Source organism: Vicia villosa, linkage group LG1, assembly GCF_029867415.1.
Source record: "Vicia villosa cultivar HV-30 ecotype Madison, WI linkage group LG1, Vvil1.0, whole genome shotgun sequence".
Classification (NCBI taxonomy): domain Eukaryota; kingdom Viridiplantae; phylum Streptophyta; class Magnoliopsida; order Fabales; family Fabaceae; genus Vicia; species Vicia villosa.
Genome location: NC_081180.1, coordinates 21,248,389 through 21,262,676, shown reverse-complemented (window position 1 = coordinate 21,262,676; position 14,288 = coordinate 21,248,389). Strand labels below are relative to the sequence as shown.

The window sequence follows — 14,288 nt, the reverse complement described above, 5'->3', positions numbered from 1 at the left end:
GCTTGTATGTGAATTTCATTTCATCAACAGGTTCAAGTTTGTATGGGGTTTCACCCTCAAAACCAATGCCAACTCTTTTGTTTCCAGACACAGCATATATCATAGAAGCTAGCTGACTTCTGCCAATACTTCTAGATAAGAACTTCCTGAAACTTAAATCATATTCTTTCAGAATATGGTTTAGACTAGGAGTGGATTTTTCTAAATCAGAAGGAGATCCAACATTATTGGATAATTTTAAAAGTTTTTCTTTTAATTCAGAATTTTCCAACTCAAGTTTCTTTGTTTCAAATTCAAATAGCTTTTTCAGCTTTTTGTATTTGAGACTAATCTGAGACTTGAGTTCCAGAAGTTCAGTTAGACCGGAAACTAACTCATCTCTAGTAAGTTCAGAAAATACCTCTTCAGAATCTGATTCTGATGTAGATTCTGATCCGTCATCTTCTGTCGCCATCAGCGCACAGTTAGCCTGCTCATCTTCAGAGTCTGAATCATCTTCTGACTCATCCCAGGTTGCCATAAGACCTTTCTTCTTATGAAACTTCTTCTTGGGATTTTCCTTCTGAAGATTTGGACATTCATTCTTGAAGTGTCCAGGCTCATTGCATTCATAGCACATGACCTTCTTCTTGTCAAATCTTCTGTCATCAGAAGATTCTCCACGTTCAAATTTCTTTGAACTTCTGAAGCCTCTGAACTTCCTTTGCTTGGTCTTCCAGAGTTGATTTAGCCTTCTGGAGATCAAAGACAGTTCATCTTCTTCTTCAGATTCTGATTCTTCAGGATCTTCTTTTCTAGCCTGAAAAGCGTTAGTGCATTTCTTGATATTGGACTTTAATGCAATAGACTTACCTTTCTTTTGAGGCTCATTTGCATCCAGCTCTATTTCATGACTTCTCAAGGCACTGATAAGCTCTTCCAGAGAAACTTCATTCAGATTCTTTGCAATCTTGAATGCAGTCACCATAGGACCCCATCTTCTGGGTAAGCTTCTGATGATCTTCTTTACATGATCAGCCTTGGTGTATCCCTTGTCAAGAACTCTCAATCCAGCAGTAAGAGTTTGAAATCTTGAAAACATCTTTTCAATGTCTTCATCATCCTCCATCTTGAAGGCTTCATACTTCTGGATTAAAGCTAGAGCTTTAGTCTCCTTGACTTGAGCATTTCCTTCATGAGTCATTTTCAAGGACTCATATATGTCATAGGCCGTTTCCCTGTTAGATATCTTCTCATACTCAGCATGAGAGATAGCATTCAGCAAAACGGTTCTGCATTTATGATGATTCCTGAAAAGCTTTTTCTGATCATCATTCATTTCTTGCCTTGTCAGCTTTACGCCACTGGCATTTACTGGATGTTTGTAACCATCCATCAGAAGATCCCATAGATCACCATCTAGACCAAGAAAGTAACTTTCCAGTTTATCTTTCCAGTATTCAAAGTTTTCACCATCAAATACCGGCGGTCTAGTATAACCATTGTTACCGTTGTATTGCTCAGCAGAGCCAGATGTAGATGCAGGTGTAGACTTTTCACTTTCATCAACCATCTTTTACTGAAGCGTTTTTCTCTTCCTGAATCTTTTCTAAACACGGTTAAGTGCTTGCACCTTAGAACCGGCGCTCTGATGCCAATTGAAGGATAGAAAAACACTTAGAAAGGGGGGGTTTGAATAAGTGTAGCTTTAAAAACTTGACAGATAAAAATAAATTGCACAGTTATTTTTATCCTGGTTCGTTGTTAACTAAACTACTCCAGTCCACCCCCGCAGAGATGATTTACCTCAACTGAGGATTTAATCCACTAATCGCACGGATTACAATGGTTCTCCACTTAGTCAGCAACTAAGTCTTCCAGAGTCTTCTGATCACACACTGATCACTCCAGGAACAACTGCTTAGATACCCTCTAAGACTTTTCTAGAGTCTACTGATCCACACGATCACTCTAGTTACAACCTGCTTAGATAACCTCTAAGACTTCCTAGAGTATTCTGATCCACACGATCACTCTAGTTCCTTACAACTTAATGTAATCAATTCTAAGAGTATTACAATTGCTTCTTAAAAGCGATAATCACAAACTGTGATATTTCTCTTAACGTTTTAGCTTAATCTCACTAATATATTACAACAGCAATGTAGTGAGCTTTGATGAAGATGAAGATTCTGAGCTTTGATTTGAACAGAGTTTAAGCAAGTTGATTTGAGTTGTTTTGGTGCAGAATCGTTAACCTTGCTTCTCATCAGAACTTCATATTTATAGGCGTTGGAGAAGATGATCGTTGAGTGCATTTAATGCTTTGCGTGTTCCGTACAGCATCACATTTAATGTTATACGCTTTTGTCAACTACCTCGAGCCTTGTTCACGCTGTGTCTACTGACGTAGCCTTTAATAGCTTTTAACGTTCCTTTTGTCAGTCAGCGTAGCTTGCCACTTGTACTTCCTTCTGATTTGATGTTTGTGAATACAACGTTTGAATATCATCAGAGTCAAACAGCTTGGTGCATAGCATCTTCTGATCTTCTGACCTTGAAGTGCTTCTGAGCGTGATACCATCAGTACTTCAATGCTTCTGTTCTCTTGTTCTTCTGATGCTTCCATAGACCCATGTTCTGATTCTGCTTCGACCATCTTCTGATGTCTTGCCAGACCATGTTCTGATGTTGCATGCTGAACCCTTTGAGACAAAGCTTCTGAGCGCTGAATTATGCGTACTCTTTATATATTTCCTGAAAAGGAAATTGCATTGGATTAGAGTACCATATTATCTTAAGCAAAATTCATATTATTGTTATCATCAAAACTAAGATAATTGATCAGAACAAATCTTGTTCTAACACATGCCACCAACATAAATTAAAGATTTGGACAGGTTGTGTCATACCCCAAAATTTGCCCATACATTTTCTTCTATACAAATCCAAATCAATACATAAAGCTCCAAGACACACTCTCCTATACAAGGCTCTGAAATTAGGGTTTGACTTATTCAAAGAAAAATCAGTAAATCAATGGCTCCAAGGCATCTCATATGGCTCAATATATCTCACATCATCTCCATGACAAATATCAAGTCTCATCTCAAAGAATTGATCACTCAATTGTTCAAAAGGTCAACAGTCGACTAGGTTAACCTAAAAGTCAACTATGGTCAAAGAAAAGTCAAAACTCCTGATTTGTTGTCAAGATCCTCATATTGAAGTATCATTCACCATTTGATCAAGAATTGATCATGGTTCATCAAGGAAAGATCAAAAATCAACAAATCAAAAAGTTTCTAAACTAGGGTTTTCATAGGAGAAAGTCAACTAAACTTTGACCAGCCATAACTCTCACATGGAACATCAGAAAATTTCCATACAAATCTCATTTTGAAGGAAATTTGATTCTCTACAAAATTGTGTCTCACATGCCAAGTCTAAAAATGCTTCATTTGAGAGATATGGACCAAAACATTATAGGTCCTTTTCGAAAGTCAACAAAAAGACACTTTTTTCAAAAGGACATAAAATGAGCATGGAAAATAATTTTGATATGAGACAAAAGACACTGGTTAGAGGACTCTCTAAGGTTTCTAAAAAGTCCTAGAACACTTCCATACCTCGAAAATTGAGAGAGATAGGCCTTGTCAAAGTTGAGCTATTTTGGAGGGAAAAATGTGAAGGAAAAGGCTTCAAAATGGATTTCTTTGCAAAGGGACCCAATATTTTCTGGCCCAAACTTGATCCTCAAGTTATCCAAGACTCCAAACTCAATTCCCACGAATTTTTGAATTTTATTTGATTTTATATTTATTTTTATTTAATTAAGAATGATATAAATCAAGTAATTCAAAATAAAAATTAAAATTTGATTGGAGAAAGGTTTGCAATCAGTTTTAATCATCAAGATGGCCCAAGATTTGATTCAAAACTCGTGGATATAAAGATTGGAAAGAGAATGAATGAAACAGAATCAAATTTAGAAATATTCAATCAAGCTCCAAATCAAATATCAATCTCCTTCAAATCAAAGATTCAATCTAATTCTGTTAACCTAACACCTTCCACTATATAAACATAACAAAGGTAGACCCCAAGGGAGAGGATTTTCGGCCAAAAAGAAGCTGTGAAGGTTCCAGAAATTCAAGAGGAAACTCAAACTCGATTCCAGGAATTGGGGAGGTTTTAAGAAGTTTTGAACGTTGCTGCACGATCCTCAAGCATCCCTAAAGCTTCTCTGATCACTCTCTGGCCAAAACGCATCGTGATTCGTCCACTGTAAGTCACGATTTACCCCCTCCTATTTTCAATCCGATTGCATCCTTTGACGCGACATAACGTTGTTTAGGCCATATATTTGTGTTTATCTAAGCATATACATTGTTTCTGGATGGTTTAATTATCGATTCATCGCCTGTGTGAAGATATGCCATGGTTAGGGTTCTTAGGTGTGGAATTAGGGATTTCAATTGCAAGCGAAATTGGACTAAACCGATGCCATAATCATGTTTCGACGTTAATTTCCAATCGATTCATGTCCTCGTATGGAATTTATGCTGTGTATTCTATGAGATAGAGATTTGCAGGGATTGGCTATGGTGTGTTTCGCAGGGAATGTGCAGGTAATTCGTAGCAAATTTTCAGAAGTCTTCACGAAGAAGACGATGCAGGGGCGTGCAAACCAGTTTTGAATTCATTTAGCGCATTATTTTGTTATATTATTATTGGTCGCTGTTTATTTAACAAACGTTGACAAGCGACCTAATGGTGGGAAGCGAGGCTGGTAAGCAGAGGGTCCCCAGTTCGACCCTCACTCTTGCCATTTATTTTTCAATAATTATCATTCATGGATCCTGTGTGTAGTCTCCATGCGTGACCATCATGGACTGTTAATCATTGGCCATCAGATCCCACTGGCTTCAGATCCCACGTCATGAACGCGCCAGTCTACCAAGGACTTCCCTGAGCCCACCACACAGAATCAAAAGTTAAGGATTTTGTAATTTTTTTTTTGTTTTTCAATATTTATTATATTTATATATTTATACATACTATTTTCTCTTCTTTTTATATAGTTTCTTTTAATAAAATATTTTTATTAAATTTCTTTTTTACCAATAACAAAATTGTTTTTATTTTATTATTTATTTATTTCATTTACTTTAATTATTAAAGTTTAGTTTTATTTATTTAAAATTCTTAAAAAATCATGCTTAATTAGTAAAAATTATGAGAATATTCTTGGTCCGATTATACTATTTTCCTTCCTCCGATTTAATTAATTAGGTCGCGAGACCAATAATTAATTAAATCATCTACGTTATTTTATTCAATTCGTACCCTAATCAGGGTTTACGAAGATCATTCCATATACTGAGATACTTGCTTTTCTATGCCTTTTCAGGTTGACTTTTCAGATCCCTTCTGACTACGCGCCTTCCAGATCCGAAGCTAAGTCTTTAATTTAATTATTATTATTTTAAAGTCTATTTTGTTTCCTTTTATTATTTGCCTTTTGAACTCTGCATACACTCATATCTATTTTTGCCTTTGCCTTTGCCTTTTTTTCCAGGGTTAACCCCGAGGCTTCCCGCCAACCATATCAGATCAAATTCGAAGCTAAGTGCCTATTTTACTTTATTTATTTTAAATTTCTTTATCCTTTATTATTAGGGTTAGCAATGTCCGCCTCCGAACCGATAATGCACTCACCCCGTTTTTTTTTGCCATTTTTTCCACCTTTTCAGGGTTTGTCAATTGCCAAAGCGTCGAGTATCGGTAACCCTAAACCCTAATCTCAATTATATTATTACTTGTTTCAAACCTATTTGTTTTATTTTATCCCGCTGGTTTCAATTCCCCTCTCCTCCGCTAGTTGCAATTTCCCTTCCCCCATTATTACTGTTTATATTAAACTGCGTGGTTAGTAATTCTAGGGAGTGCAACTTGCTAACTGAACTAGCATCACGTAAATTTACAAGATAATATAACTGAATATAATCACGTGATTGGTGCACACACGCACATTTGGGTAAACCTCTCTGTTGCCTGTTGCCTGTTGCCTGTTGCCTTGTCTTTTTTGCAGAATAGCCAGTCCCTCGAATACGAGGATACCTCAGCCATGTTGCCTCGATTAAGATCATGGTCCCTAATGATGCTGCCTTCGATACACATGATCTTGACCCTCGAAAGTTGCCTTCGAAAAGGCTGAGGTATCCTCTGGTTGCCTAAACGAAAGCTATTCTGATCATTCCCTTAGACTACCTGCCTCTCTATGGCATGGGTCAGTCTTATGGCGAACGATAATGCGATGACCCTTCAACCTCCAAACGAAAGGCTTCCTGCCCTCTCATGGCATGGATAGACCCTTTCATCCTGAAAGGCTAAAAGAAACCTATCATCTAAGTTTAAGGTAATTGCTCCTAATTGCCTTGCTCTGGCTAAAACTGTTCTTTTTATATTCTTTCTCATAATCCTTCAAAAGGGCTACGCTCATTTACGAGCTAAAGTCCCTATTCTTTTTTCTTCTACATTTCTTTTCAAACAAAGAGCAAAGAAATTAAGAGCCCATAGAAAACCATAGATGCAAAGGGTTTCTTACACCTTCCCTTTGCATAATTACCCCCCGAACTCAAAGTTTCTTTAAAAGGTTTTTCTCTGTTCTTTTAGCCTTTCTGATTTAATTTGGATAAAATAAAAGTCGGTGGCGACTCTTGCTTTACTGCACATTTCGATAAATAGTCAGTTCACCGTATTACAGGTTGCAAATTTGGCTAGAGCACTTTGCATATTCATTCAGAAGCATGGAAATGGCTGTTAAAGATTTAGAACCCCCTGCAAAAAACCATAATGTCATCAGTAAAAAGTGTGTGTGAACGGACCTTGCAATGCCTGTTAGCTTGAATTAGATTCAGACTGTTAGACTTTACAAGATCAGAGATGCCTCTGCTTAAAACATCTTCAGCAATACAAAAGAGGAGAGGGGCAAAATTAAGTAAAGTATTGATCCAGTCACAAAATTTATCACTAAAACCAAAGCAAGATAGAGTTTTGAGTATAAAATTCTAGTTTAGGGAATCAAAAGCTTTGGAGATGTTAATCTTAAGAGCAACATTCCCACTGAAGCATTTGTTCCCTAAAAGGTTTATGGCTTCAGAAGTTAGACAAATGCCATTTTTAATATTTCTGCCTGAAATGAAGCCCTGCTGTTCAAGAGAGATTAAGGAGGGAAGAATGGAAGCTAACCTGTCAGCCAGAATTTTAGATATAAGTTTGTATTTGAAGTTAGCCATAGCTATTGGCCTATAATGACCAATGTTGCTAGCATCCTTTGCTTTAGGAATCATCACAATGGTGTTAGCATTAAAGTTAGGGAGGATCCCTCCCTGAATGAAGAACTGATTTATAGCATTTATGACATCCAAATTTATAATATCCTAGAATTTAACATAAAAATTGGCACCAAAACCATCAGGGCCAGGGGCAGAGTCCCTATTTAAGCTAAGGACAACATTATGGATTTCATCATGACTAGGAGTTCTCAGCAGCATGTCATTGGTTTCCTCATTAACCAATTTAGGAATAACTCTTTGATTTAGATCAGTTTGGTTAGCAACAAAGTTAGAATTGAAAAGATTTTTAAAATGAGCTTCAATATGGTCTTCTAAAACCTTAGGGTCAGTCTCAACTTTGCCATCTATGACAAGGGAAGAAATCAAATTAGTTTTTCTTTTGATTTTGGCATAAGTGTGAAAAAAGTTAGTGTTCCTGTCACCATGATTATGCCAATTGATTATGGATTTTTGCTTCCATAGCTCCTCTTCAATGTCTAAGGCTCTCTCAAGATCATGTTGAGCTTGAATTTCCTTATCCTGCAGGGAATTGGTGTAGCCTAGGTTCTGAATATCTAATTGGATGTCTTTAAGATTTTTGTCAGCAATGTTAACAATGTCTTGAACATTACCAAAAGTGGACTTGTTCCACTCCTTCAGCCTGGTTTTAAGAAATTTGAGCTTTTGGTCAAGGATAAACATGGGGCACTCACAAACCCTCAAATTCCAAGCTTCTTTCACAATCCTTTCACAATCCACATTCAAGGTCCACATATTAAGGAATTTAAACTGACTCTTAAATCTAGGATTTCCTAAATTAAGGGTGAGGAGAATAGGGTAATGGTCAGATTTGACTTTGGTAAGGGTATTACAAACCATAGAGTTGCAAGAGTCAATTAGATGAATGTTACTAATGACTCTGTCAAGCCTTTTTTCAGTTCTTTGCCTGCCTTTTCTACCATTGCACCAAGTGAAGAAGTTACCATGAGTGGGCAAATGAATAAGATGGTTATGGTCAGACCAATTGAAGAAATCAGTCATGGGAGTTTTGGCAGGGACATGACTGCCTTTGTACTCAGCAGCACTAGTTATGGCATTAAAGTCTCCTATGTAGAGCCAAGGGGTGTTAGATGGAAGGCTACTAAGGGTGTGCAAAAGATTTCTTCTATGTATGTAGCTAGTGGAAACATAAATCACGGATATACCTAGACTAATGTTATGAATATTAATAGAGAAAGAAATATGTTGATCATCTATATTGATAATGTTAGGATAATAACTAGATTTACAAAAGCACCAAAGGTTAGGAATCAAATGATCCCTAACATTAATAGCAAAGGGTTTTAAGTCAAACCTGTCAAGCCATTTGGTAGGAAATTTATCAAACTGCATCCAGGGCTCAGCAATGAAAACGAACTCGGGAGAGTTTTTGAGAATCAGCCTTTTGAGGGCTAGTCTTGAATCACTATTTTCCACCCCTCTTATGTTCCAAAAGAGGTAATTCACAAGGTCAAATTGTCTTTACTAGACCTAGGTCTAGTGATAACAGTTGTTAAGGCTTTTTTGTTTCTCTTCTTCCTGTTGGAGACCAGCTGGAGCCTGGAAGTCTCTGTCTGGAAATAGATCAACACCATGATCATCATCTTTTTCTAACTTTGCCATGTTTGCCCATGATTCGTCAAGAAAATTAGTGACTAGAGCCCTGTGCTTTGGATCAATTTGAGTTTCAGGGACAAACTCTACCAATTGAGTAGCTTCAAAAAACTCATTGTCTGATTTGTTCTCTTCCTCAGGGGTAGGTATAGAATTACTATCACCCCTATCAACATTCTCCTTACCATTTGTTTCAGCATGATTGGAGCAATTAGGGACTTCATCACTAGAAGAAGGGATACTCCTCTCTCGCTCTCTATCCTTGCCTTTATCCACAGTAGCATCTGATCCTTTCTTGGGCAATTGGGTATTGGAATCTTGAGGGCTCTCTTTTTCAGCAGCTTTGCCTTCATTAATTTCCTTACGCTTACAGTTGTTGATCGAGTGATCTAAGCACGAGCAGAATGTGCATAAATCTGTCATTTTTTCATATTCTATATCTACGAAGAAGGCAAACCCAATTCGTTCAACAAGAATCTTATAACTTAGCTCTTTTGTCATCTCCAGATCAACTAACACCCAGACAAAGTGACCAAAGTGTTTGTCAAACGCAAATTTGTTTGATGCCGAGTCAATGCAGATTGGAGTTCCAATACTGCTGGCAATGGCAAAGATTATCTTTGGTCTCCAATATTCTTGGGACAAGCCGTGAATCCTTATCCACACCTGCGCAGATGTTTGTTTCAGCGTCACCGGGGCAAAGTCCTTTGACCAAGGAAAGAGCTTGAGGATTCCTTGTGGCAGCATCCACGCATTAATGGATCTTACACGTTGAACATCCTCAAGAGAGCAGAAAGCAAATTCAAAATATCCCTTGCCAAATGAGGTAACCCCCTATTTTCCGACTGATGGCCAAAGCTCCACAAGTTTCGATTTCAAATTTACAACAGTCAGGGGTGTCGCTCCCTTGGACCAGATAACCCTGCCATGAAGATGATGCTTGCAGGCTTCAACTCCAAGCTTATATTCTTCTTCTGGGATAATGATAGCTAGCCTGTCCCCTTTTAAGCAGGCCTGAGGGAATTGGCTCACCGGAATGTCGCAAACATTGTTTGATACAATTGAAGCAAAGAATTTTGTGTTTGAGATCACCTTTGCCTGTGGCGGATTCTTTAGTGAATGACCAGGGGTGTTAATTTCTGGGAATAATAGGGCAGCATCCATGGAGGTGAGTAGAGGTGATACAGAAGGGAGGGAGGAAGAAAGAACTCCGATGAGGAAACTAGCCGTTATGAGAGAAGGAAACTAGCCGTTACCGGCCAAAGTTGAAAGCATACAACCTACACTTTTCAACTACGAAATAACTTAAAAACACGGAATAGAGAGAACAAGAAAAAAAATAAATTTGAAAACAAGAAAGAGAAAGACATCGTAAATTTTGAAGAAAAAAAAGAAGTGAAAGATGAATTTGGATAAAAGAAAATACAATATAGAGAATTGTTTTCGTTTATATGAAGACAATATGAATTGTGTGACTTCTATGTAGACTTCTAGTAATTTTAATATTTTTTTACTAAAACAGTTATCTAAACTAATTTATTTTACCAAAATAAATTTTAATTTTAATTCTTTAATCATTATAAGAAATAAAGATATGGTGCAAAAGAAAAACTCTAAGCTCCACGGCTCCACCCATGTGTCATTTTTGGTGCATGCATCTAGTGCATACTTTTAATTATTTTTTGTTTTGATTATCTAGCCAAAAGAATTTCATTAGTACAGTAAAATTAAAGTTCAACATAAATAAAGTTTAACTAATAATTACTTTACTTATGTTAATCTCTAACTTAATTTTTCACTTGTCTTTTTGCCCATACATTAATCTTTAACTTAATTATAAGCCCTTTATAAGTATCCCACTCCGTTACGCTCTCTTCCTTGAACCTCACCTCACCTCCCAATTGCAGGGATACAGACCTTTCACCAACCCACCTCATCCCGTTCCGTTCTCATCTCAAAAACTCAACCACCTTTCTTCCTTTCTTTCTTTCAATCTCTTCCAAATTCAGTATTCAATTCTCTTTCAACCTTTCTCTATTTCTCTACAATTCCAACACGCAGAAAAAAAAAAGAAAATTCTATTCCAATGACATCACCATCTACTACAATAACAAACATGCTAACAAACACGAACAGGAACGCGGACACAGACACGAACACAGACACACGTGGCTCTAGTAGAAAGAAAACAAAGAACAAGAAGCATCATCATCAAGATTCTCAGATTCAGATCAACCCTAAATGGAAATCCCAAGCGCAGCAGCAAATCTACTCCACCAAGCTCCGTCGCGCCATAACATCCCTCAATTCAACTACCACTCCCCGCCGTGGAAAAGCCGTCCGACAAGCAGCCGATAGAGCTCTTGCCATGACAGCCAAAGGAAGATCCCGATGGAGCCGAGCTATCCTGATGACTCGGCTCAAACTCAAGTTTAGGAAGAATAAGAATAATAAGAAGAAGATGCATCGCGTAACCGCTTTATTGCCGTCAGCGCGATCGAAGAAATCGAGAGTGAATGTGTTCCGGTTGAAAGGAAAGGTGGTTCCCGGGGTGCAGAGTAAAGTACGGTTTCTTGGAAGGCTGGTTCCTGGTTGTAAGAAGGAACCGTTGCCGGTGATTTTGGAGGAAGCTATTGATTACATACCGGCGCTTGAGATGCAGGTTCGAGCCATGAGTGCACTTTTTAATCTGCTATCCGCGGCTTCTACTTCCGGTGGCGCCGGTGGAACTTCCGGTGCCGGTTGTTAAAAACTGGGTTTTCGGGTTTTAATTTGTATGTAATTGTAATATACGCAATGTGTCCATTTTTTTAAATTTTTATTATTGTTACTATTATTTACTATTACCTTTTTTTTAAGGGAAATAATTCTATGTCCTTTTTGTTTTCTTTATTCTATTTATGAGTAAGTGAAATAAGTGATGTAGTTAATGCTTTTAAGAGTTTGTGAGAATGGGATGGGAATTGCATCTTTTAAGTTCCAATGACAAGGTTGAATTGTTGGAACTTGAACATTGAATGTTTGTGATAAATTGATGGAATGGTTCTCGGTGATGAGTAATCTATCATAGGTATTTATAACCTAGAACTTAGAATTATCTCCCTTTCACATAAGAATTGGAAGCTTCTTTTTAGAGAGGGATGATATCACAAAAGATCCAAGATTGAAGATGTATTTCCTTAGATTCTAACTTATACTAACATGTTTGGTTTCTTTGGTTTGATTTTTGAAAGATTTTTGGCAGAGTTAAAATAATTTTAAATATGTAAAATTGATTATGGAGTGATTTTGAGATGTTTAGTTCTTTTTAAACTAGAATGGATCCGGTTTTCAGAATTAATTTCATTTTAAGCTAAAAATTGTAACTTCTAACTTTAAAACGTAATTTGTATAACTTAATTTTATATAAATACAACGCATTATGTCAACGCCAATATAAACACACTTATTTTCAATGAAATATAAGCAAAAGTATAGAAAAAATTGATATATTTATTTTTAAAAAGTTGAGCCAAAATGACTCGTAACATTGAAGAGTCAAGAGGGACAAAACACAAATGAGACAACAAGACGAAAACCATAATTTATTAGAGTGATAGTATAAAAGGTTAAATATATTTTTGATTCTTTTAAATATCTCAAAATTTATTTTTAATCTCTCAAAATATTTTTTTAAAGAATGATTTTTTTAAAAGTTTTCATCCACACTTATGGCACTTAATACTAAAACTGTTGTTAAAATTGTAACTAAGTAATAAATTGTCGCTAAAACCTTCACTAATTTTGTCGCTAAATTGTAAAAATTTGTTTCTCACTAAAAAGCTACATATTACTTTATGTTACTTTATCGAATTAATATTTAATTATTTGAGATTTAACTTTTCTTGTATTTATTAGTTTTATGAATATTTTTAATTAATTTCAAGTTCGTATTAAAATATAGTTTATTTTATTTAATCTTATAAAACCGGGGGCTGTTAGGGTTGGATATCACGTCATGACAACTTTAGTTAAAGAGTGTGTTTACCTAGTTACTACAAATTATAATTCTCTCGACCTTCTTTATTTCACGAATTAGGTTAGCTACATTTACGAATTTATCATATATGCGCATTTGACACTTTCTCAATCGCCAAATCAAAATCAATGATTCAATTTATAAATTTGATATTTTTTTAATTTAAAACAAAATCAAAATTGTATTAAAATTTTAATGGTTTGATTTTGATCTAACAATCACAAAATATATTGAATGTGTGAATATGATAAATTTGTGATGAAAGAGAATCTAATTTTTTATTCCACATACGAATTGTTGTATGCTTTTCTTTAGAGTTAAAAGAGAAAGATGCCTTCACTTTTTAATTACAAATAGAAAGAATAGTAATTCATTTTTAACAAAGTTGATGATTCACATATAAAAATAAGTGTCCATGATTTCTAAGGAGACCGAAACATATTGCTCTATACATATTTCATAGGTGGAATATCATATTATTTTAAGATATCATATAATGATTCTCTTCCTTTTTTTTAATTATGGATAGAGTCTGTCTTGTTTATCGTAAGACGTGTTTGAATATATTTGAAGAACACGCGATTTATTGTAAGGAGTTTATAAACTTCAAATACCGACATGATCTAGTTAGAGATGTATGTTTGTTATATTCGGCAGATCAGAGTATTTGTGAAGAAGGAGGTATTTGGGTATTTCTTGACTGACCCACATGAAGAGAGATCGACACTTAGGCCAACAGAAATTCTAGTATACGGGTGAATTTGTGTAGACTTGATCGAAGTTTCTTCACTGGTAGGATTGATGACTGAAAATTTTACTGTGAGACAGACAACTTTCAAATCCGCTTCAAATAAAATGGTCAGAAATAAAAAAAAAACGTGTTCTAACAATCAACATGCTTTCATTCTATTTATATATGATACTTTAAATTTTTTAATGTAAAAAATAATTGATGTTTTATCTAAAGTCTAAAAACTTATAAATATTATTGTATCTCCTAAATCTACAAATATAATTTTTATAAAAAAGTTGCAAGAGCTTGTTGCTGGCTTACTTTTTATTTATGAATAAACTTTATTATATTGATTTAGAATAACTGTATGTTTGTGTGATGGTGCTAGCGGAAATTGAATGAACCAAATGGCCAACTCCACTTTCTAAAAAGTTTATCTTTCAAGAAAACGCCAAAGACATGCTTATTGGACACAACGAAATGGCCTAACATGCCATGTGACTTGTTGACCCCACTACATATTTCCACCCAACTCACAATTGACAACTCTCCCACCCCACACTTA

The 14,288-nt window shown here is 35.8% G+C and overlaps 1 protein-coding gene across 1 annotated transcript; it reads left to right on the top strand.

Moving 5' to 3' along the window:
* Positions 1–10,821: 10,821 nt before the first annotated feature.
* LOC131602312 (transcription factor bHLH148-like) lies at positions 10,822–11,867 on the top strand. Its single transcript, XM_058874397.1, has one exon. It carries the CDS (start codon positions 11,059–11,061, stop codon positions 11,719–11,721), a length of 663 nt encoding a protein of 220 aa, XP_058730380.1. The 5' UTR covers positions 10,822–11,058; the 3' UTR covers positions 11,722–11,867.
* The last annotated feature ends 2,421 nt before the right edge of the window (positions 11,868–14,288 follow it).